Source organism: Drosophila mojavensis, unplaced genomic scaffold (assembly GCF_018153725.1).
Source record: "Drosophila mojavensis isolate 15081-1352.22 unplaced genomic scaffold, ASM1815372v1 contig_36, whole genome shotgun sequence".
Classification (NCBI taxonomy): Eukaryota; Metazoa; Arthropoda; class Insecta; order Diptera; family Drosophilidae; genus Drosophila; species Drosophila mojavensis.
In genome coordinates this window covers 3,141,626-3,166,847 of record NW_025318858.1, presented here as the reverse complement: position 1 = coordinate 3,166,847, position 25,222 = coordinate 3,141,626, and the positions used below count along the sequence as shown (strand labels likewise).

General features: G+C 38.6%; 3 protein-coding genes across 7 annotated transcripts in view; 2 read left to right on the top strand and 1 right to left on the bottom strand.

Annotated features, from left to right (window-relative positions):
- The window catches only part of LOC6575878 (leucine-rich repeat and fibronectin type-III domain-containing protein 3), a 72,089-nt gene extending 52,361 nt beyond the window's left edge, over positions 1–19,728 (top strand). For 2 of the 4 annotated variants that reach the window (XM_002001846.4, XM_032729439.2), the window contains exons 2-9: positions 11,208–11,420; positions 12,222–13,172; positions 13,251–13,586; positions 14,744–15,393; positions 15,572–15,710; positions 17,105–17,229; positions 17,481–17,858; positions 19,448–19,728. In XM_002001846.4, coding sequence (XP_002001882.2) covers positions 11,226–11,420; positions 12,222–13,172; positions 13,251–13,586; positions 14,744–15,393; positions 15,572–15,710; positions 17,105–17,229; positions 17,481–17,858; positions 19,448–19,577 — 2,904 coding nt within the window. In that variant the 5' untranslated portion in view covers positions 11,208–11,225 and the 3' untranslated portion in view covers positions 19,578–19,728. The remainder of the gene's footprint in view (positions 1–11,207; positions 11,421–12,221; positions 13,173–13,250; positions 13,587–14,743; positions 15,394–15,571; positions 15,711–17,104; positions 17,230–17,480; positions 17,859–19,447) is intronic. The other 2 variants (XM_015164867.3, XM_015164866.3) reach the window with 2 other exon arrangements.
- On the bottom strand, positions 1,224–25,222 carry LOC6575877 (rab3 GTPase-activating protein catalytic subunit). Of its 2 annotated transcripts, XM_002001845.4 has the most exons (5): positions 23,811–25,217; positions 23,583–23,755; positions 2,465–3,018; positions 2,171–2,400; positions 1,224–2,103 (listed from the first exon to the last, which is right to left on the bottom strand). In XM_002001845.4, exons 1-5 carry the CDS (start codon positions 25,191–25,193, stop codon positions 1,588–1,590), a joined length of 2,856 nt encoding a protein of 951 aa, XP_002001881.2. In that variant the 5' UTR covers positions 25,194–25,217; the 3' UTR covers positions 1,224–1,587. The 2 variants fall into 2 exon arrangements, with proteins under 2 accessions (XP_002001881.2, XP_043864989.1); XM_044009054.1 differs by lacking the exons at positions 1,224–2,103; positions 2,171–2,400; positions 2,465–3,018 and adding an exon at positions 23,108–23,262 and having other exon boundaries at positions 23,811–25,222.
- LOC6575879 (peritrophin-48) lies at positions 5,863–7,360 on the top strand. Its single transcript, XM_002001847.4, has 2 exons — positions 5,863–5,941; positions 6,000–7,360. The coding sequence occupies exons 1-2, from the start codon at positions 5,935–5,937 to the stop codon at positions 6,983–6,985; spliced, it is 993 nt and encodes a 330-aa protein (XP_002001883.2). The 5' UTR covers positions 5,863–5,934; the 3' UTR covers positions 6,986–7,360.

Sequence of the window (25,222 nt, the reverse complement as noted above, 5' to 3'; positions counted from 1 at the left end):
TTTAAAAAGCTTTTTTATAGCTCTGTAGCTTAAGCAGTAACATAGATTTAAAGGTGAAAATATATGAACATATGAAAATATTAAGTTCTTAAATGAGAATATGAATTTATAAAATTTATAGCTTTCGTTCTTGTAAAAGCTTTTGATAAATCCATAGATATTGAAGTTTTCTAATAAATTAAAATCACTTTTATGCAAATAAAATTTAATTACCTAATCTTAAACATCATTAATATTACAAAAAAAGCTGAATTTCTGTGAAATAAATATTTAATATTTCCCACTATATGTCTAAGATATTAGTTATGTTCTACTAAACAATTATTATTATGAAAAAGTCCATAAATACGAAGCAAGAAATTCTCATAAATCACGCTCTGGGTAATATATTAAAGCTATGTCCTTGATAAAGCCTAATGAGCATTGCATCTTGGCTGGAGTGCTGCCTGCGACTGCAATAAATGCAAATGCTTAAGCAAAATGCTAGTTCCACACTTGTGCATATTCTGTAGGAGGGAAAGGAACTCCTCGAACATTGTTGCAAGGCTGCACAAGTTGTTGTTGAAGAGTCTCGACTACAAGTTGCAACTCGCAACTCCCAACGCCCGACTGCCGACTCTCGACATGTACACAAAACAATTATAGCCAGTAGGTAATTTAGTGGCGCAGCATTTACGAGGCGAAAGAAAACAAAAATAAAAATAATAAGAAATAAGAGGAAAGAGGAAAGAAACGTAAGAGAAATGCTTTATGTGTTGGCCATGAGGTAGAAACGTTGCCTCAGCCTCAGCCTCAACGGAGCGGTCTTAAAATAATTTCGAGTTAAACATGGCCCACAAAACCAAATGGGCTGGGTCTGGCAAGGAGTCTACCCCGCTGGGCATAGTCTTGTATTTAACGCTCGCTCTCTGTGGCTCTGTGGCTCTGCGGCTCTGTGGCTCTCTGGCTAGGCAATTTGCCTGTCTACATTTGAATTCGAGTTAAGTTTTTGCAAATGGCTTTAAGTGCTACACTCGAGAGTTAAGCGGAGAGAAGGGAACAGAGAGAGAGAGAGAGAAGCAGCGAGCATGATTATGTGATTAGAAGTGGTTATATGATGTGAGTGTGTGTGTGGGTGTGTACGTGTTTATTTCAGACTCAAGTGTAAATGTTGTCTTGTTATAATTGATATTGATAGGGGGAAAACATTGCGGTTGCACACGAAAAGAGCATTTCATACAAAATTATATTTCTGGTATTTATTAGAAATTCAGGACTTAAATTTAACGCAGCACCAAACATAATTAGAAATATATATAAAAGCAATTAATATATAAATCTTGCTTACTTAACAATCAAACAGCATTAATTATATTAAGCGAATGTCTATTAGGTATTTATAAAATATAATTAAGATATTGAAACAATTGAAGAGAAGATTAGCTTGCCTGTTGTGATGGATAAATATATTATTGATTGAATGAGTTTAACTTTTAATTACTTCAGTTACTATAAGAGAGTATGTGTTAGACAGTTCATATAGTAGTATAGCGTAATTATAATATATATATATTGCATATCATTCAGTCAGCTGAGTCGTCCTCCCACCTAGACAAATACTGTGCTCTCAGTGAATGCTCCACAGAGTCTGAGCTTCTCGCCCGTGACAATTGCGCGCATGAATTGTGGCCCCAGATAGAGACCCTTCTCTCCAGACTTGGTATCGCCATCCGAGCGTATAACATAATCCTTGCTGATCAATCGACTCGAGATATCCTGCTCCAGTTTGGGACTCAGCAGTTCATACAAGCTGCCGCCACTGCAGACCACATCGCCTGCAGCTCCGCGCTTCTTATCCACAATTGTGCAGCAGTTGTCATTCTTCAGTATCTCCTCGAACTGGCGCTTAATCTCGGACAGATTACTGCGCTTCGGATAGCCAGCGAGTCTCTCGAAGCACTTGAACTGATAGAAACGACGCTCCAGCTCGGAGAGCTCCTGCAGCAGGTTCTCCAATTGAGGTAGTTCATTGGAATGGGAACGTGAGAGGCGGCACAAATCATTTAGAAGCTGCTCAATGTGGCTGGCAAATATATCCTGCACTTGGGCATTGCTATAGATGTCCTATAAGTGGAAGGGAGAGAGAGATAATCATTTATATGTATATCTAGTTATATCCATCTCTACTTACAATCAGCTTAAGTATACCCGTGTGCAGCGTTGGTATTATGGTCAGTCCATAGATCTCGCTCATATTGCGCGTTTCCAGATAGTGCAGCACCTTCAGCGCCTCGTTCGTATCATCGAAGAGCCGGCGCTGTCTGGCCACCGGCACCGGCTGTGCCTGTTCCCAAACCTTTTGCCAGGTATTCCCCTCGGTGGTCATGCGAACGCTTAGCTGATGCCTGCTCTCACCATTATCTAACAAAATTTATATGAATTATTATCTCTCTCAATTGTAATTCCCCTCTCTTCCACTGCTCACCATCCACCACCTGCTCCCAGTCCTTGGGACTGTACCAGCGTATAAAGTCCTCCATTCTGCCACGTGGATTGGCCGCCTTGAATGCCTCCATATCGGAGAGCAGGGAAGTGCACATCATTTGTGTGCTCAAACCGGAGCCGGGGCCTAGCTTTAGCATTACCTCCGCATCGTCCTGCAGCTGATCCTCGGTCTTGGGCACCGGCTCCTGTGTTTCGGGCACATATAGATATTCTTCCGGCTCATCTAGCAAACGCTCCTGCCCCAAACGCTTCAAACGGCCCTCGGGCTTGAGGCTTAACACAGCTTTGGTTGGTGAGCCACTGCTCGGTATTGCCTCATCACAATCATAAAACTCGCCATCATCCTCATCCTCATCCTCCTCCTCCTCCTGCTCGTCCGCCTCGCTCTGTTGCTGCTGGGCCGTGACCTTCGTCTGCTGTTGTTTGCGCTTGCCAAACGCCTCGCGCTGCAAGCGTCGCTCCACGCAAACGTTGAGCATCTGCAGCTTCTGGTGCAGCAGACAGGTGCGCGTATCCGGGAAACCAGGTGCAATTCTGTGCAAAGAGAATTTATATTTTTGGTTTGTTTTGGTTTAAAATAAAACAGAGCATAGCGAAATATTTTGTAAAGTTTGCCAGCTGAAATGCAATAAAATTTAACTGAAATTGTTTGCCATGAAACTTTGCGAATTTTTAGTCTTCTAAAAAGTTGCATATCTTATTACAACGAGATTGCTTAGGCGGCAACTAAACAAAGTGATAATACGTGTAGTTAGGGTCTTGGGAATTTTTAATAAGACGAAAGAAGAAGAAGAAGAAACGCGGATATAAACATAGAGATAATTTATTTACGCTTTTCGTTTGGGAAAGGTTTTTAAATTCCTTAAAAGTTTTTTTTATTTTTTATATTTTAATATTTTTTAATACAATATTATTTTATTAAAAAAATGTCTTAATTTCTTAAAAGTTTGGCTTAAAGTTTTTAAATATTTTTTAATTTTATTTATTTTTGAAATACAGATTGGTTAATTTGATTTGGTGTTTAAAAACTCCGAAAAAAAAATCAAAATAAATTTCTAGTAATTTGTTTAGCTGTAAATGATTTCTTGACTTAGATTTGTTTGCTCATAATTTGAAAGCGACGTGTTGGTATGCATCTACATATATACATAAAATAAAAAAATAAAAAAAAAAAAATACAAATTTGCAATTTTTTAAACAAAAGACATCACATAAATATATCCCCTGAAGTGTTTTTTTCTTGTCATAGCCATTGAAGCTCGTTTGCGTGCCATCAAGAACAAAGCGACAATAAAGGCTAACAGCGACAGCTGTCGGTGTCTAAGCCAACCTACATATGATATACACGCACATATATATACATACATACATATATATATGAGCCCAACTATATCTGCGATCCATGACACGCACTGTCCCAAAGAGCGCGCATTTGGTATTCACGCTGTTTCGAGCGCTTTTGTGCGGTGCATAGCAAATGAGAAGGAGTTGATGTAGATAGTAGAAGAGCGAGAAGCAGTTGAGGAAGAAGAAGAAGCAGGCGTCTCTGCTGTTGCCATTGCTGTTCCCATGAGTCATGTCACCAAAGAGTTTATTGAACCTCGCGCTCGGGGTGTCTGTGTGTGTGTATGTGTGTGTGTGTGTGTGTATCACAACAAAACAGTGTCTGAACCGTTATGTGTGTTGCTGCACAGCGTGGACAGCGGGCGGAACTGACTTATTTGGCCAGTAGCGGATGTGTCCAGCAAATGGGGCTTGTACCAGCCAGCCACATTGCCACTCTTCACCCCCTCGTGCCCCTTCTGCCCCTCTGCAGTTCTTTGTGCATTTGCATAAAGTTTGCTTATGAGTTTTGGCCTGGATATGCAGCAGGCAGCAGCTGCTTAAAAGCTTTCTAAAGCAGCTAAAAAGCAATTGACAAACGTTTCGACCACACAATGGCTAGCTGGCTCTGCTTCTGGTCTGGGCCAAGTTAAAGCGCAGCACATCATTAATTGGCAAGAGGCTCGAAACGCCCAGCCATAAACTGACCAAATTAATGGCCAAACGTAACATTTTAGTTTTTGTGGCCAAAACACACACACACACAAGTTGGCCAAATAATTTGTTTTCACATGTTTTGTTTTTTTTTTTTTTTTTTTTTTTTTTCGGACAAGTCACTTTATAGTTCTATTTATTTCTGACCCATATAAATATATAACGCACAGAGCCACAGCCAATGGCCATTGCCTTTAAGACTCCTCTGAGACTTAAGAGACTGTGACAAAAATGTCTACCGAATAAAATATATATTTGGTCTTCTTCTAGTTTTGCTATTTGGCATTTAAGAGGCTTTCAATTAAATAGATAACAACTAGTTGAACTAATGGCCATGTTAGCTAAATATAGCCTAGTTTTTATATTAAGTTCAACTTAAACAGCTTTAAGAATAGACCGAAAAAGAATCTGATAACAATTGTAGCAAAGCAAGTGAATTTCATATATAACAAGTTTGTTCTAGTCGAAAGAGTCTGACTCAGAGTTGTTTTTTAAGAGAATATATAAACAACTCGAATATATCTTGAATATATCTTGTATCTAGTCCATAAACATTTAGTTTTCAATTTGTTTAGCTTCGACTTTTATTATTATTCGCCTGAATTGTTAAATATTTGTTATACTCATTCAGAAAGTCACGAGAGTATATTGATTACTGTCCCTCGATTTTGCCATTATTGAAGACATGAAACATATATCTTATAATATCTTAAATTTTTACCAATACGTCCGCAATTCACTTTGAAATTGTGTTACTAAATGTCTTAAATATGTTGTTTAGCAATGAAGCGGATTAAGCAAGTCATTTAATCAAAATTAACAAATAAATCTTATTCATAAATTTGATTTATCGCTAGCTTAAGTTGAGCTCTAAAGTTAGAAAAATTAATTAATCAACATATTATTTATAGCCTATTCAAAAAACTAAAAATAAATCAATGTATAACTAATTAAAGTTGAATGTTCAAAGTAAAGAAAAATATGAATTTAACTGTCTAAATTTATTAAATACTGCTTCAGTGAAGCGCCAACTATAAAACGGAAAGCTTTGTAGAATTTACACAGCTACCAGAAAACGATAAGGGTTGAATGTCAGTTAAACATATATATTATATAGATAGATATATATACTTAAAAAAAAAGCGAATACAGATTGATTTATCAATGAGATTAGTCGCTCGACGTAAAAAGTGAAAACATCTGTGTAGCTGAAGGGAAATATAATCAGAGTTAGTTCGTTCACGCCTTATAACTGTGATATGGTTAATCTAATCTGTGGGTATTTCTAATAATGAATTGAAAACTTTCAATTGGCTTATCGCACGCCTATGCTATATAGATCCTGGTTGGACATAGTTTGCCAATCAGTTTGAAGCCAGTTGGCGGAGCGAACAGAACAGAAGTTAATTAGCAATGAAAGGTTGGTGGTATAAGAATTCTACCTCTAGATGGGTTTATGAACTTTCTGGAACTTGCAGCCGGCAGTTGCCTTGTGCTCTCCATTAGCGCCTTGAGTCTTTGTGGCTTCACTCTGGGCCAACGCATCGAGGATATATGCACGTTGTTCTCGGATAATACGGTCATACGTGATCCGGAATCGTGCAGTCGCTCGATCACATGCGTGGACGGCAAGAGCACCTACAGCACCTGCCAGAGTCCAACTCCGTTCTTCGACAAGGACACGCTGAAGTGTGTCAAGACATTGCCGGATACGGAAAATTGTAATATTTCGTGTGAGAATGCGGCGACTCGCTTTGTGAGAGATCCAAAGTCGTGCTTCGGCTACTATTACTGCCTGGATGAGCAAACACCTGTCTATGGCACCTGCCCGGACGCCACGCACTTCAATGAGGCCATTCAGGAGTGCATCTGGAGCACTGCCTCCGAGTGCCACTCAAGCAAATTCGACTACTGCAGCATCATCAAGAACGGCGTGAACTTTGACAATACGCTCGGCTGCAATCGCTACTATGTGTGCACCAAGGGCAAGCTGGAGGACAAGACCTGTAAATCGGGCTACTATCAGAGAAGCACCGGTGAGTGTGTGGCCAAGACTCTGGTCAACTGCGATGCCCATCCCCTGCCGGCGAATGTGTGCGGCACAACGAAGAGTCCGAAGCCGAATACCTTGGTGCCCGATGGCGCCACCTGTCACGGCTATTTCATCTGTGCCGACAAGGGACCGAATACGCCCGATGAGAATCCCACGTGGGCCAGGTGCAACGATGATTTGTTCTTTGATAAAAATAGTCAGAGCTGCATTGAACCCAATAAGGTAGCCTGCTCCGAGGATCGTTGCCAGGGTCGCACCCTACCCTTTGTGCTCAGCCCCACCAAGGGCTGTCGTCACTATCTACGCTGCTCCAACGGTCGAACTCTGGACGAGAGGAGCTGCGGCAATTTCTTCTTCGACGAGGCAAATGCCGTGTGTGTCAATCAGATATTAACCTATGACATATGCTAGTCGTACATCCACATATATCGGATCATGAAATAGATCTTATTTTCAAGAGCATTTTATTGATTCATAATTATTAAGCCAAATAAATATAGATATGTTAAGTTGAGAATTCAAACAAATTTGTACTTAATTCTCTTATGATTATCTTTGTGAAACTTGAATAATTTTTGCTGGATTTTATTTGCTTAACAACATTGCTTTAACAAATTTCTTATAATTCCCAAGCAGTTTTAGCGCTAAGAACAGTTTGAACTTCTTCAAACGATTTCAAAATTTGATTAAAGAAAAGAATTTTGTAAATCTTCTACCTTTATCAATCAAGCTCTTAGCTAATCATTCTACGCTTTAATAAACCTGACCGATTTTTATTTTATTTAATCAGCCACAATTTCGGATTATCTTATCTGGCAATAAAACGTCATAAATCATTAGCTGGCTCAACACTTTTGTTTATTTAGGAAATCAATAATCTAAACTGTTTATGAGGCCCATTGACAGATATGAGCAACGGCTTGTTATTTATTATTTATAGAACAATTAATTAGCAGCAGATTATCGTAGTGATTTTTAAGTAGTTTGAGCACAAATCTTACAGTTTTCTAATCACAGCCTTAGACAATTTGTAAGAGCTCAAAGAGCTGCTACTTTGATCTATACTCTTTATCAGGAGTACAAGTTGTTTTCGCTTTGGCCTGATAAGTAATTGTGTTAACAGTTCAGTTAACACAGATTAAAACTGCACAAAAAGTTATCGAGAGTCTGGCAATGGCAATTGTCCTTCCAGCTTCTCAATTAATTTTTCACAAACTTTAAGCTGGGCAGGCTCAACTTTTAGGTAGGCGAGTGGAACAAAATTTGATTTTCATTTACCTTTTTTCGATTTTAATGCGAGCAATGACCTACAAGATAAGCGCAGCAAACACTTTCACACTGCCACCCAAAAGCATACATACATACATGATGTGTGCTCTCTCACTTTTTCTCACCACTTCTCATTTTTTGGAAACTTTTCAATTGACAACTTTTCATCTCGCACACTAACACAACTTTTTTTTGCACCTGCAAAATTCTAATCCACTTAAATGCTTAACAGCATTATCATGCGGTCGCACAGCCACGCCCACTCACATTGTTGAACAACTTCAATTAAATCTCGCTTTAAGTGTGGCTCAGCGCGCTAAGGGAAAAATTGTTTGTAAGCTGTCCCCGAAATAGATGAAGAAAGAGACGAAAAAATACAACAAAAAATTGTGGACTCTGGGCCGGCCTTTGTCTAAAATGCAAATTAGACCAACAAAAAAGACAAAAAGTGAATAATTATGCGGCAAAAAAAGTAAACAACAACAAAAGGAAAATTTACACCTCCAATTGGGGTGAGAGAAAAAAAATTAGTTTTTTGGAAGTGAAAAAGAGTATATGGGGTTGTGGCATGGAGGAACTTTGAAGCTTAGAATAATTATTCATTTATTCATTAATTATTATTATCAAGTATTTAACTTTAAATATACGATATATATTTGTATTACCCTGATTTCTAAAAACTAATCAAATTCCCTTAAGCTCAAGTTTTATTTACATTAAAGGAACGACAAATTAGTTAGTAGAATTTCTATTTATATATCTAACTTGCTCTGCTCTAAAGCCTGAGCGAGCATTGTGCAGTCGATATTAGCCCTTAGAAAAGTTCTTTTCCTTTATCTACTTTGCGTTATTGAGTGAGCTCAAACTTTGCAGCACAACTGTACTTGATTCGTTTTTCATTCTGAGCTTTTGGTGTCTTGCAATTTTCGCACTTTCGCGCATTAAACATTTTTGTGATGCAATTAATGCGAGCAGCGGGGAGAAAAGCAGCCTGAAAAAAAAATAAATGGGTGCAAGAATTTTTTAATTAAATTTTGCGGCCGGACAGTTGAGTGAGAAATGAGCGCTGAATGAAGCCACTGCTGTGGGGCTGCAGGGGCGTGGCAAATGGAATGTACGCTCAAGCGCAACGTATTTGTTGGCCACGTAATGCAATTTAGACTTGAATATGACAAAACATAAGGAAGACGACTACAGTGAAAAGCTGAGAAGGAAAGAAAAACGAGGCAAATTGCATGAAAAATCAAGTCAAGCGAAACGACATTTTGAGCCGCAGGGCAAACGAAGTGAAAAGACGGAGAAGAAGAAGAAGAAGAAGAAGAGGCAGAAGCAGAAAAAATCAGCTGCTGTAAAAACTATCAATCAAAAGACAAAATGTTGATTATTATCGGAGAGTGAGTGAGCGAGCGAGCGAAGCGTGCGACTTAATTTATTTAGTTTTATTATTATTATTATTTACTTTGCGGCTTCGTGGCTCTAAAACAAATCAATGAAGCGTTACATTTGATTAACAACGGAGAGCAAAGAGGGAACTATGCAGCGGGAATAGCTTCATTTGTAGAGGTAGCCTGATTGCTGGTTTGATTTTACTTTTACTTTTGCCTTTAAATAATGCAATTGAAATTGAAAGTTTCGGCTGATGAACGAAATTCAACTGAAAATGCAATGAACTTTGAGTAAGCAGAAGCTGAGATTGGGACTGAGATTACGATTGAGATTGGAGACTGAGATTGAATATAATTGAGAGTGAGACTGATACTGAGACTGAGACAGATTGTCTGAGTGAGAGTGAAGCTGAGATTGAGACTGAGAATCAGACTTAGATTGCGACTGAGATTGAGACAGATTTAGGTTGAAACTAATTAAGAGTAAGAGTGAAACTGAGGTGGATATTGAGAGTGAGTAAAGCTGAGATAAAGATTAAGACTGAGACTGAGACTGAAACAGATTTAGATTGAAACTAATTGAGAGTAAGAGTGAAACTGAGATTGAGACTGAGACTGACATAGCTTTAAATTAAAGCCAATTGAGAGTAAGATTGAAACTGAGATTTATATTGAGAGTGAGTGAGGCCTAGATAAAGATTAAGATTGAGACTGAGCTTGAGACTGAGACTTACTGAAGGTGAAGCTAAAGCTAAGAATGAGACTGTAACTGAAACTGAGATTGATTTAGATTTAAATTGAGACTTAATTTTAGTCAAAATCTGAATCAGATACAACCATCAATCAATATGAATATTAGCTGCACTCAGGACTTCATTGTATGCTTATATAAAGCAAAATATATAGACGTATATAAATAATAATCGTTATATAAGCTGCAAGCGTGACCTGATTAAATGTAGCTCACGAAATTTTGCTGAGAATCTGGCCAGATTCCCATGCTCTAAATTCAATAGAACAATAAGAAAACATATTTATGTATAAGCATGCAATTAAATTTAGGGCTAAACGTAGGTATACTTTAGGCACAGGTAACCCACCTGTTCATAAAACAAAGTACATTAACAAGCTATCATTATGTCATGCAAATGCTCAACGGTGCGTATACGCAACGCTTAACTAAAGCGCATTCAATTCGTCTTAGCCCAAGTAGCTGCCGCCAAACAATGGCACAAACTCCCATGTGGCCACAAATAGAGACACCTTAGAAACGTAAACCAAAGGCTGCGAAGGGGCTGACGATTGAGCGTGGCCATAATTCATGATTATGCAAAAAGGTCAACAGCTTTGACTGCCGTCAAGGGACAGTGTGGCAGTGGGTCTCAGCTCACTTCACTGTTTCTGGGTGCGTCTATTCTCCCTCCCTGCTCTTCATTCTCCATTTTTTTTTTTTTTACTTGCCTGTCGCGTTTGGCAAATTAAATTAAATGTCCGATTTTGTTGCTGCTAAAAAGGGATGCAGGCTTATTGTTGCCTCGCCCTATGCTGATATTTTTATGCCTCTCTTCCCTTTTTTTATGGCCAGCACGGCTTGACGGACCCCGAGACCCGAGCAGACAGGCAAATTAATCAAACCGAACTGCCAAAGGATCAACAAGACAGAATGATGAGCATGATGGGCAATCTGGGCAAGCAGGCAACCTAAGAGGGGCTGGGGCAGTGTAGCTTTGCGTAGGTGACACTCTCACTTCACGCACAGTTTGTTGTTCAACGAGCTCGAAGAAAAAATTTAAATTGAAAGCAGCTGGACAAGTGATTGATAAGGCCAGCTATTCCATCAAAATAACCAGTTGGCTCCAGCTCTATTTAGAAATAATTAAAATTATATAAAAACTGAAACTATTCAAAGACTTTTATCTAAGCTTCGCCTAAGATTTCTGCTTAATTAAGCTCTCAACTTCTCTCTCTTTATTTTCTAGCTCTATGCCGGCGACAAGATGAAACGCAGCAGCACTCAAACAGCGACCACGCCCACAAATCGACAACTTTGGCTATCGTCGCTCATTTTACTTTTAGCTGGCAGCAGTCAGAGCCGCGCTCAATGTCCCTGGCAGCGAGATCTGCCCGATCTACAGACGAGCTGCATCTGTGCCTATAATCTGGGACGAGAGCTGAGCGTACAATGCGATCAGGTGAGATGAGAGTACTTAACTTATGAGAATGAGAGACAGATAGATAGAGAGCGAGAAAGAGAGAGAGAGAGAGAGAGAGCGAGAGCGAGAGAGAAAGAGAGTGAGAGTGGGAGCGGGAGATTAAAGTATTTAATTGTATATAATTGGGATAGTACGAGTTTATACTTGGTATAATATAAAAAGCGTATCTCACTAAATTTGAATAGAAAGAAAGACCTTAGCATAAAATAAGAATCATCCAAGGACATGAACATTTAGCCATTGGATTTATCTTCAGATTAAAAAATCAAATTTTGAAATATTTATTTATAACGTTTTCACGACAACGCTCATGGTAAATTCAGGCCCAATCATAATAATGAATATAAAACTAAAAAACTAAATAATTTACTTGAAAAACAACAAAAGGAAAAATATACTTATTAGAATGTTCATGGTAAATGCTCCTGGTAAAATAGTATATAGATAATACAAAATATATCTGAATTTCCTTTGCCCTGTATTTTTCCCTGCTTTTATTATTTCCATGAATATAGTTATAATGAGATGAGATAAAGAAATTAATAAAATGATGATCAGCAATGTTCATGGTAAATGCTACTGTTAAACTTTTGTAAGAAACATTTCAATTAAAAATTTATGTTTTTGTAAAAGTTGTATTCAAGATAAATATTGCTAAAAATAATGCTAACAATTTTAAACGAAATGCTATTAAAACAAACTTTAAGATTATAGAAAATTAAAGTCTCAATTCTATGACAATATATTAAACCATTACCAAACAATTTCGCTTAACTTCAGGTCGAGTTCTCGCAATTGCTGGAGGCAATGAACAAGTATGCGAGACTGAAGCCCGTCGATTTGCTGTACGTGAACAACGCGACCATTGAGGAGCTGCCAGACGAGATCTTCAGCAACCTGAGCCTGCACAATGTGCAGCTGTCTAGCTGCGGCATCAAGCGCATCTCGAATGGCGCCTTCAAGGGCCAGGAGTCGGTGCTGAAGAACCTCAATCTGCAGGACAATCTGCTGAGCGAGGTGCCCGTGAAGGCACTCCAAGTGCTGACCAAGCTCAACCTACTCGATCTATCGCGCAATCAGCTCTCCACAATACCAGACGATGCCTTTGCTGGCTTGAATAAGCTCTCCACGCTCAAGCTGAACGACAACAATGTGACTCTGGCAGCGAATGCTTTCCGTGGCCTCGAGCAGAGTTTAAAGAATTTGAATTTGAAGGGCACCCGTCAACGTCGCGTGCCCGAGTGCATCAGGGGACTAAAGAGCTTGGCTTTTCTGGATCTGTCGCAGAATGGCATTAAGGAGCTGCCCGGTGCCGGTGGCATACGCGTCTTCGATGGCCTGGATTCCCTAACGGCCCTAAATATGGAACGTAATCTGATCCAGAGCATTGGCGAAACGGCCTTCGCGGGCGTACGCAAAACTCTCAGCTCACTTAGTTTACTCAACAATTTGCTGTCGGAGTTTCCAATTGGCGCTGTGCACTCGCTGAAGGAGCTGCGCGTGCTGGACATCGGTTTCAATTTGCTCACCACACTGCCGGAGGCGGCTTTTCGTGGCAATCCGAGCATTACACTGCTGGCCCTCGACGGCAATCCACTCAGCACGGTGCCGGAGGGGGCATTCGCCCATTTGAATGCAACGTTGCGTGGCCTGTCCTTGGGCGGACGTTTCCTCCACTGCGATTGCAAGCTGCGCTGGGTGGCCGAATGGATACGCAACGGTGATTTACAGGTGAGTTGGCCGAAAGCCAAAGACCCTTGAATCCCTGAATTGACGTCATATCAATGCTTCTTCTCAATCCTCAATTAGGTCACCTCGCGCGAGCGCAATCCCCAATTCTGTGGCACACCGCCGCGTTTTCGCGATCGCGGCTTCTACTCCATACAGCCGGAGGAGCTGAGCTGCCCCGAAATAGCCGATGCGGCGCTCCGTGGCCCCGTTGGCCTGGCCGACAATCTAAAGCCCACGTTCCCCTCCTCGCCCGACTCGGTGGAGTTTGAGACGGGCTCAAGCACAGGCACTGGCATTGCGGCTGTCGCACCTGTTGCCAGCACCACACAGCCAACCACCACAACCACACTGTCCACAACAACGACAACAACAACAGCAGCTCCTACAACAGCCTCCAGCACAGCAGCCAGCACGGTAAGTCAGCGAAGTTTTCAATGTAATCTCAATTGGCTTAAATCTGTGTTTAGTTCATATGGAGAGGTAGCTGGGAACCGGTTAGATAAGCTTGGAATAAGTTTGGTCTGAAATCTAAGTTGAAGCAGAATAAATTGAGAATTGTGGAAGGAGCTCAAACACTTTAAAGAGGTCATATCTCTCACTCTTATGATTGAAATATCTTTAGGTTCGATCTCTGAATATAACTTATAATTTATGCATTTGCTTTTTTTCTATATTATCGACTTATTCAACTGCATAGTATAGTCAGAATAGTTCGTTTAGAACTTAAATGCGATCATTTTAATGATAAATTAGAATAGAAAGCGGAAAGTTAAGTAGTTTACCTAAGTAGATGGGCTCAAATTAATAGATAATAAGATAAATTAATAGATAATTAGTAATAGATGATTAGAAATAAAAAACAATGAATCATTAAAACTAATTATTGATTAAAATAAATGATTAATTAAAATTAAAAATAAATTCAAATTAATGAATAATTACAATTAACGAAGAATGAAAATAAATTAAATTGGTTGATGAAATATTATATAACTATAATTTATAATGATCGTAATTAATTGTAATTAATTATTGATTTTCAGCAATTAATTTAATTATTCGCTTTAATTATAATATAATATAATTATATAATTTATAATAATCTTAATTAATTGTAATTAATTATTGATTTTAATAAATTATTATTTTAATTATTCGCTTTAATTATAAATAAATTCGAATTATAAATACTTAAAACGAATAATTAAAATAATAATTTATTCAAATTAACGTTTAATTAAAATTAATTATTAATTAATTGGTCAACTACATGATACGTCAAATTTAATGGTTAATTAAGATTTATGAATGGATGATACAGACGATAGGTAATGTGATTTAAAATTAGTATTCAGAATAGTGTTGAGTTGAATGCATATAAACCATGAATAATGAAATGAATAATAAACGTGGTCTGCTAATGCGGGTAAGATTGATTGTAATTGATCCACATATCCTTTCTAAATCGACCATTTGAACAAGGGAATGTAGATGTAACCACCATATTAATGTTTGTTCCCATGTTGATTTATGCAACTACATTTCAAACGCTTCTTCCGCCCCACACACAGACTCAGCCACCGAGCACAGCTGCCACAAAGGCCAACAAGGTGTTGCCCACCGTGGGCGTCAATGGCACCGGCAGCGTCCAAGCGACGGCTATTTCCTCGACGAGCAGCAGCTCCTCCACATCGCACTCGAGTCCAGGTAAACAGGCACCGGGCTGGCGTCAGGGCGGCGGAGGCGTGAATGCGAATGCGAATGGCAGCCAGCATAAGCCGCAGCGACCGCCACTGGTGCTTGGCTATCCGCCGCAGCGTGGCACACGGATCGACGATGTCAACGAGGTGCAGGTGAAGCATGCCTTCCGCCAGGACAGCTCCGTTATCATCCAATGGGACTCGGAGACGGCCAACATACTCGGCTTTCGGGTCGTCTATCGCCTGTTTGGCGAGAAGGCATTCAAGCAGGGCCCGCCGCTGGAGGCCAGCGAGCGTGAGTTCAAGATCAAGAACGTGCCCGCCCAGGAATGCATCATCGTGTGCGTCATATCGCTCGAGGAGCTGCATGTTACGCCCGAAACGGTGCCCTATCAGCAGTGCCGCGAGGTGCGCACTGTCGCCTCCCAGACCTCGAACATGGATAAGATAACGATTGCAGCAAGTGCCGCCATTTGTGGCACCATCATTGTCGCTGTGATTGTCTTCATTGCAGCCAGCAGGTGAGTGAGGGCGGCGCTTTAAATTGAGTTGTCGCACATGAAGCCCATTTTCCTATTCCTATTGGCAACTCTCTGCACTTTATGCTATCTACGCCTCATAATAACAACTGGGTCACTACATATTCCCCACTCTCTTCCACTCTCTCTCTCTCTCTCTCTCTCTTTCTCTTTCTCTTAGGCGCTCGCGCAAGTTGCAAAACAACCAGCAAAAGAGTCCGTTGCCAATTGGAGGCCTGCCCGTTAATTGTTGCGGTCCAACCGGCTCGCCAGGACCACTTGGCTCCATTGCCACGCTATCGGCATTTAACAATCACAAGGTGAGTTTAGTTGCCAATTGCCCATAAAAACAAAACACAAAATCAAAAAGCTGTTCGGTGAGCAACGACTAAGCAATGCTCGCCCAAAGTATGCAAAGAGTCAAGGAACGAGCAAAAGTGTTAAATATTCCAATTAGAAAGATGTTTAGTTTGAGAAAGAAAAGAGAAGAGATGATTGAAAAAAATATATATAAAAATTCCAATATATTGGAAAACTTCTTTATATTTGGAAAAATTTAGCTATAGGCTAAGAAAGTTAGTGCATATTTGTTTATCGATAAAAATCGAAACCCTTTATAGACAAATATTAAACTACATTTAAATCTACAAATATGATGCAAATGTTGAAAAATCGATTTGTTCCAAAGATCATCAAATAACGAACAACAAGATTTTTCCTTTCACAATTTACCTCTTCTTTCAAGCATAGTACTATATCCAGTAACATTATTTCAATTGTCATCGATGAATATTTGTGTGTATAAAATATTTGTATTTAAGAACAAAATAAAATAAATGGCCTTTACCAACTAGAAAATTTCAGACTAGCCTTCAAAATAAAAAAAAAATCGAATCATACTTGATCTGAGCACAAATTTACAGTGATTTGCAGTAATTCAATATAGGCCCCATAAATCACCTCCCCTTAAACATAAAATATTCGGCTGCCTGAAGTCTATACAGCTACATATTAAAAAGGCCTACTCCCACACTCATACAACATCTCATGGAAAGCCTTGCACTTTGCCTAGCAAAACCAATATACTCTCTTCTATTGGACAAGCACCAAGAGTATGGACAGTTGAGCCTTGGGCTGTTGTTAAATTGGCCTCTGACTCGGAAATGGGCGCAATTGAAGCCAACAATTTTTTCCCCATTTTATTTATGGTTCAACAAATTAAACGGAGGCTGTGCAGAAAATAAAAAAGAAAATAAATAAAAAATAAAAACAGGTCAGGCTGGCCATCTATTTCGGACTATTTTTTGGCGTTAGCTGGCAGAAAAATATTTAGTTGACTTTAAAATGGATTTAAATTTATATAGCGATGCCGCTGCTTCGAGAGAGCGACAAATCATTTATTAAGCAGCTCTTTTTATAGCTATTTTATGGCTGTTATAAAGCTTGCACACAAAATTTAGCTGAAGTGTAGATTCAAGTGCGAACTAAAAAAATGATAGTCAAATAAATATTATCTAACAATTTTTTACAATTTTTCGTTTTATAATCGAGCAGTAAAATATTTGTGAAATTTGCGAATTTTGTTGAATGCTAAAACATTTTTGTTATTTAATTTAATACTTATTAAATCTATAAAAATGTAAAAAAAAAAAAAAAAAAAAAAAAAATACTAATAAATTTAAGTTATATTAAAAAATCCCAATTTTCACATCAGGAATGGGATCAAGTATCAGCGTACAGTGGACGCTCGATACCGCGACCACGCATCTATCCCGTTGAACAGCCTGACGATATGCGCAGCCATTTCTCTGGCATGCCGGGCAAGGTGGCCAAGTCAAGGTATGTATAAATATTTATAAATATATATGCAATAAATATTGATGTTATATTCATATAAAGCTCAGCTTGAATCGTTGCAAATGTCGCACTTTTATTTGTTTATGATTTCATTGTATTTATAAATGTTTATTTTTTATTTTTTATTTCATATTTCATGTGTTTGCTTGCCATGCCACACACACACACGCCCACACACATATACATACATGCCATATGCACACACACACACACACACTCAACAACGACAACAGCAGATCCATAGCCGATGGGCAATCGCAGCACAGTTTCTCGAACAATTCGCATCGCGGCTATTTGGGCACCGCTTTTCCCACCAACCTGGTCAATTCACGCCCGGAGCTGCGTCAATCCCGTCAATCCTTGGCCGCTGCCTCGGAGCGCATGTCACGCGCCTCCTACGCCGGCTCCATACATGGCGGCGGCGGCGGTGGTGGGCCAGGTGGCGGTGGTGTTGGTGTTGCTGGCGGCAGCCTGATGGGCATGAGCGGTTTGGTTGGGCCCGGCGGCCCCGCGAGCATTGCATCCAGCAATGCAAGACGTTCGCGTCCGCGTTCCAGATCACGCGATCAACTGAGCAACACGCACATACATAACCATCGACCGGGAAGTCGGTAAGTAGAACGAAAAGCCCACACACAGACACACACACATATAGACGCTAATTCAGGTGCAACAAACACACTCACACACTCAAAATATCAATGTCTGATAACTGTCAACAACATTTTCGCTAATTACAAACGTCACACTTTCAATTTTGTTTTTTTTTTGTCTTTTTGAAAGTTTCAAGTTTTTATTATTATCTCCGATTATTTTTATGTGTGCTATCAAATTAATTTTTTATTAATGAAAAACACGCTTCGCCCTCACACTAGAAAATCTAAGTCTCCATTCTTTTTTTTTTTTTAAGCAATTCTTGGCATTCTTTTTATAGTTCAAGCATGTTTGATTGTCTTTTGAGAAACAATAGAAAACATTGGAAATCTATTGATGACTAAGCTCTCAGCGAAAGTGAACTAGAAATAAAACTAATATAATCCGATGTACATAAATCGCACCAGAGAGAGAAATTTATTGCATAGGAGTATATTACATTTATCATCTTGATGAGATTTATCTGAGATCATATGAGTTGACATATTTTTGATAAATTCAACGAAAGACAATAGTTTTATAGCTTAGAAAAGAAATTTAGACAATCTGAATTGAGCTGATTGAAGAAGCAGAAGAAGCAGATTGAAGAACAGACAAATATAGAAGATTCGTCTTCATAAGTGGATGTTTATGTTGAGGTATTCATCAGAGTGTATGTAGTCCATTCGAAACACAAAAGCTTTAAATTATAGCTATTTAAATTAAGGGTACGCCATGATATAAATATAGAACTCGAGCATATTTCGGGTATTCGGGCTAATTTGGGGTTTTCCCTGAGTTAAAGATAGATTTTCTAATTAATTCAATTAGCAACAGCTAGTCTGAAAATTAAATTAGCAGTAACTAGTAAAATTAAGGGTCTTCACTTTAACAAACTGCTTGAAATGCTTGACCTGAGTAATCAAATTAATTCCACTGTGAAAGCCCCAACAAAAAGCCTTGCACAATTCGCTTTGCTTTGTTTAGGGATATCATGCTTTAATATGTATATAAAATGTAATAGATATAGAAAAAAAGTAATAATACATATATACCATACCATACCATAATTTATACAAATTAAGTCTAAATGAATTCAAACATAATTGAAAATTAAAAGTCTTCAATGAAAGCTAACAACAAAGACATTATTCAGCGAGCCCAAGCAGCTCGAATTGAATGCCCATTCAATTAACGACCCGTGAAACGCCCACCTACACAGGCAAGCAACAATAAATTAATAATCGAACACAACTAACTGTTAATTCAGTTCATAATTATTGTTGCAATCTTTGCTTTGCTTTTGCTGTAAATGTTTGTTACGTCCATTGTATTTCATTTCGATGCGATTCAATACGTTTCGTGGCGAATCTTTTCGTTTGGGCTTTAACAAGTCATTAACCGCATTTCCCACAACTTTCCACAAACATATACATATATATATACAGATATAGATATATATGTATCTATGTATATTATGAGTAAATTGTGTTTTGTAAACCATCTAACTCACTCACCCTCCCTCTCTCTCTCTCTCTCTCTCTCTCTCTCTCTCTCCATTCAATAGATATTCGCAAGCGGGCTCAACGCACACATTAAACAATTATTGCGATACATCGGATAATTGGACCGATCATGATATGGACATCTATATGGCCCGCAACCCAACGACGCGCAACGGCCTGGTGCCATTATGAGGGCGACTCATGTTATCCTGATATTTCAATGTTGTATTAAATTTGGATGGCATTTTCTGACAATATCTGACGCCGGCCAATGGTCGGTGTCAGCAACAACAGCAACAGCAACAACAACAACAACAACAACAACAACAGCAACAGCAGCAACATAGAAACAATCAGCAATTGGAACAGCCATATCAACAGCATCAACAACAACAGCTACAGCAGCAGCAACAACAGCAACAACAACACCAACGCTTACAATACTACAATTCACAGCGCTGCAGCTCGCCGCCTGATGTGGTGCCACGTGCAGCAAATTTTAATAATAATAACAACAACAACAACAGCAGCAGCAGCATCAGCCATGCGAGCAACATCAACAACAATCAGCAACCGTCGCTGTTGCCAGCAACAGCAGCTGCAGCAGCAGCAGCAGCAGCAGCAGACGGCATTATTGTTGAGAACTATTTCAACGAATATGAACGTCAGGAAATCATTTATCATCCTACAAGCAACAACAACAGCAGCAGCAGCAACAGCAAGAGAAGTAACAGCAGCAACAGCAGTCGCGGCAGCAATGCCTTTCGTTTACAGTTAAATACGAGTAACAATATTTTATATAGTAATAGACGCAACAATTATTTAATAAATGCAACTAATGCGCATACATTTAGTGATAACTGTAACTGTACTTGTAATTGTAGGCTAAGCGAGCAGCAGCAGCCACAGCAGCAGCAGCAGCCACAGCAGCAGCAGCAGCAACAGCAACTGCAGCAGCAGTTGCAGACAGCAGCAACAATAACTGACAGCAATCGCGTTGACACACAAACAGAAACATGCTCAGTGTCAAGTATGCAGCAAGTGCAACAAGAGACAGCAGCAGCAACAACAACACCAGCAGCAGCAGCAGACGATGCTGAGGCCTTGACATTGGCTGACATTGAAAGAGAAGACGTGGACAACAACTTGGAAACGCTTTGAGTGCAATAGCCAGCTGTAGTTGTTGCTGTTGAAGATGTTGCTGCTGCTGCAGCTATTGCTGCTGCTACAGTTGCTGCTGTTGCGGCTGTTGCTGTCACACACAATTTGCATAACATTTAAAGGAAACTAAAGAATATAAATTGACAACGTGTCCAACTTAGCTAAACTATTTTTGTATGCTGTTTAGAATGTGCAATCAATACACACACACACACACACACACAGATTATATTTGATTTGTGTATATACATATATACTAAATAACTGCATCTGCAACTTGTATCTGCAGCTGTAGCAGCGCTTTCCTTTGGTTCTTTGTTGTTGTGCGCGTAGTTTTTGGTCTAGCAGCAATTGTTAAGCAATCAAAGAACTAACATATAAGTCATATATCTTAAAAATGGTACTAATACAAATGCACACACACACACACACATAACACGTACCCACAGACACTCACTGAATAGCTATTAAAAACAAAAACTAAACTAAACTATTTAATGTAGCATAGAAACAAATATGAAACAGAAACATCTACAAAAATCAATTCTAAAGAAGCGATTGGACAAGTTTAGCAAGTAAAAACTTTTAGCTTAAAAGTAATTATTCAAATTATCAGTTTTTAATTGCTTTATTAATGCTTGAAAAATCTTAACGAAAATAGTTAACAAATATTACATCAATAATAAAAAATTATTTAAAATTTTGTTCACGTTATCGGTTATAAAAATAATTACTATTTAATATTTCTACTCTATTCTGAACAGTCTGAAAAGATTTCATCTGTAAGAGAGAACTTTTCAAAAATGTTACTTGCTATGCTTGTCCAAACACAACTAAAAAAAAAAAAAAAAAAAAATACACATAGAAGTATATATGTATTCCAATATACTGCCTTGCATATAATTAGTAAATTATGAGAGATTAAATATAATTTCTCGAATATTTGTCCAGCAACTTTTTATTTGCAGCTTTTCATTTTGTTTAATTTCAAGCTTTAGAGTTTACATGTTTTTGTATAAAAGCTTCAATTGAAACGTTTTGTGTGCTAAGTTTGTACTTATAACAATTAATTGTTTAATTTTTATGTTTAATTATAATTTTATAGTGAGAATTTAATGAAATTAAACAAATAAATAAAAAAAAATTATATTTTACTTTTCTTTTATTTTTTATAAAAGGGAGAAGAATTTAAAGAAAAATTAATTTCAATTTGTTTTTAAATTGGAAAAAAGGTACTGATTCATATATTTTTTATTCGAAATTTATGTTATTTCAATTATTTTTTTTTTCCCAATTTTTTTTTTCTATATATTTTAATTTTTTTTTTTATTTATTTTTTTTTTTTTTCAGTTTCATTTTGCTTCATATTTGATATATCTGTAAATGCGTGTACATAAATTGTTAGTTCTAAGCTTTCTCGTTGAGTTTCGAAGCATTTTTTTGAAGTGGATTTTGCATAAAAAGCTAATCCGAGCAAACACAGTTGACAGTTAACAATATTTAGTGCCGATGGATAGGATGGGGGCCAAAACATGGCAATCATTCTCAACGTTCATGACGCGCACTAAATACTTAGTCAAATAAGCAAATATATATATAGACTATATCTGATTAGATTTCGATTTAAGCAAACAGTTAAGACAACGCTTTGAGCATTAGACAGGTAAACACAATTTAGATGGAAAACGGGAGCAATTATTTAGAGCAACAACAATAAAAATTACAAATATATTAACTATAATATATGAAAAAATAATATATATATATATATACAAGTAAAAAAACCGAATTGTAGTCAATAAATTTAAAAGAGGACAAAGTAGAAGAGCACGAGGAAGAGAAGATAACATCCCACAATTCGTAGACTAACATTTAATTATAGAGCAAATGCAAATGTTTCACTTGTAAAGTAAGCAAAAAGTAATTATATTAATCGATAACTCCGCAACATTTAAGTTATCGATCAATAGCATAGTCTGTAAGCAATTCAAAATCAAATTTAGTATTTAAATATAACAAACAATGAATTAAAATTAATAAACTGCCTTAGCACCAACGCGAAAAAAAAGAATTATAAGTACGCAAAGAAAAGACAACCGGCACAGGCTTCGTTTTGTTTTTTAGTTATAGCAGCACTTTAGAGAAACGAGATGAGCAAGATTTAATGGAAGAGCAAAATAAACTGCCAAATATTTTATAGATTATTAAATTTGCTAATATTAAACAAAATTTGGTGTTTAATTTGTGTAAAGTGTCGCGATGAAATCCCACGCGATAAAATTTATAAAATATATGATTATACGAGGGTAGGCTAAAAATATATTATCTAATAAATAAATTTTTATTGTTATAATTTTTTTTTTTTTTTTTTTTTTTTTTTAAAATGTATTTATATTATTATTTCAAAGGACTTTTGTTGTAAGAATTGACATATTTTTAATTTTTTTTTACAATATACTAATTTATGTTAAGATATCTTTTCATTATTGATATATTGATTATATCAATCAATAATAGAATACATTTTGAACATATATATATTATTTTAATTAATTTTGTAAAGATTATCCATTAAAAAAATAACGAACAAAAAAAAACCCTATCAATTCGTCAAACTGCCCTCGATATTATATTGTATTTCACATTAAAAGCCAAGCCCACATACAAAATATGATATATGTATGTATACCATTCCAATATTAGAGCGCGCTCATCTCTGAAACACCAAAAGCAAACAACCTTAGATCGTTAACGAAAACACCATCCACTCTTAGACTTTAGAACGGATCGAAGTTACTCTCTAAGCATAAATGAGCGTTAAATTGTTGATGTGTTTTGACTAAACAAAAGTTACATTTGCGGCTTCCACCAAGATATAATAAAAAAATATTAACTAAAAGTTCTTTAGAAACCAGTTTTGTTTGTTAATAAAGAAAAACATGTTTTTTCGTTCATACGCAACGAGTTCGAAATAAAGCATATTTTTGTTAAGAGTTGGGCTTTTCTTCAAAAAAAATATAAAATGGGTTTACTTACCCGGGCACTGTTAAGGAATTATCCCATAATAGACGAAGCTGACGTGTAAAGGCCGCCCATAGTTGCGCCATGCCCTCCAAGCTGCCCAAATGGGCGTGGCAGGTGGCCAGCAAACAGCTCAGACGACAAACCAAGGAATCAGGAACGGCGCTCTTAATGCGCATCGGGTCGAACTGAAGAAGAAAAACTTTATAAAAGAATGCACAGAGAGTGGGAGAAAGTTCTTACCTTATCTTTGAAGCTCTGCTTAGCATAGGGAAAGAGCGCCATTTCTGGATACATATCGGGAAAGAGATAGGCCAACAATTCGATCAACTCCTTCTCGGTCATGGGACCAGGCAGACGTTTGGTTAGAGACTCTTGCGAGGGCAGCTCATAGTTGCGCTCCCGTCTGCCGCTCAGCTTGTGCTCGGTCAGCTTATCCAATGGATTTGTGCGCTCGGCGCCGCTGCTCATGCCGGAGAAATTGCGACCCACATAGGACTCCAGCGAGCGTGTGACCCTGCCCACAGTTTGATAATCGGCCAAGCACAAACTCAGATAGGAGAAAGCCTCCACAGATAAATAGATCTTTCCCAATGGCGCTTTCGAGGGCACAAAATCCGTGCGCTGTTCGCTGTCAAAGGTTACGCTCTCCGAGAGTTCTGGCCAGGTGTAGACCAGATAACTCTCGGTCGACGACTCTGGGGCATAGCCATGCGGCAATGCATAGAAATGCTGCACATCCAGACGCTCCACATCGCCATCGATGGCAATGTCCTCCGAGCCGAGGCCATGATTAAACGGCACATACAATGGCATGCGTATGCGAACTGCGTCCAGAGTGTAGGTCGTACGCACCGAGACCCTCGCCTCCTGAGTATACGCCGAGGGCAGCTTGTCGTGGAAGATGGTGAGTAGACCCGACAAATAACGGCACTCTGACGGCGCCTGCTCAAGTCCAATGAGTCGAAAGTGAGTGCGTAGAGCGGGCGCCATGGCGACACCTGTATAGAAATTCCATTTGGGATCATGGATCTGCACAAAGATTGGCACCACGCTGGACACCTCGGCGGCCACCACAGCAGCGGCGCTCAAAAAGAAATTGAACTCCGAGGTAGACTTCATATAATTGCCAGACGCCTGCACCGGATGTAGCAGCACAAAGCGACGCAGTCCATAGATCCTAGCCAACGTATGCAGCTCGCTGGAGCTGCGTATGGGCGGGCCGAAGGTGTTCAAATTGCTCATCAAGTCGTGATGGCAATTCGTGCGCTGCAAGCAGACGCTGCCTGGCTCGCTCTCTGCAGTTGGCGATCCTTTCTCAGTTGTTTGCGCTTCGTAATAATCTACGGCAATGCTATTTCGCAACATGTCCAGCCGCTCTGTCTCCACGTGCCATTTGCAACGGAATAGCTCCTCCGGCTGCAGTGGAGCGCCCATATCCACGGCCACATCCCATTTCTGTAGAAGCTCGCCTAGCTGCACATTAAACACCTCCCAATCCGAGTCGGCGCTGAAGTTTTCGCGATAGAAATCATTATCGTCTATTTCCTCGGCCATTATTTTCACAAATTTTTTGCGAAGGAACAAAGAAAAATAAACAAACTGTAAATTGCCAGCTGTGCGCATAGAGCTGCCACCTGGCTGTAATTACTAAA

Coding starts and splice junctions, on each gene's coding strand:
- LOC6575877 (XM_002001845.4), bottom strand. CDS start 25,193: ATGCGCACAGCTGGCAATTTACAGTTTGTTTATTTTTCTTTGTTCCTT. Junction 3,019..23,582: donor AATTCCTTAACAGTGCCCGG/GTAAGTAAACCC, acceptor CTCTTTGCACAG/AATTGCACCTGGTTTCCCGG. Junction 2,401..2,464: donor CTGGGAGCAGGTGGTGGATG/GTGAGCAGTGGA, acceptor AAATTTTGTTAG/ATAATGGTGAGAGCAGGCAT.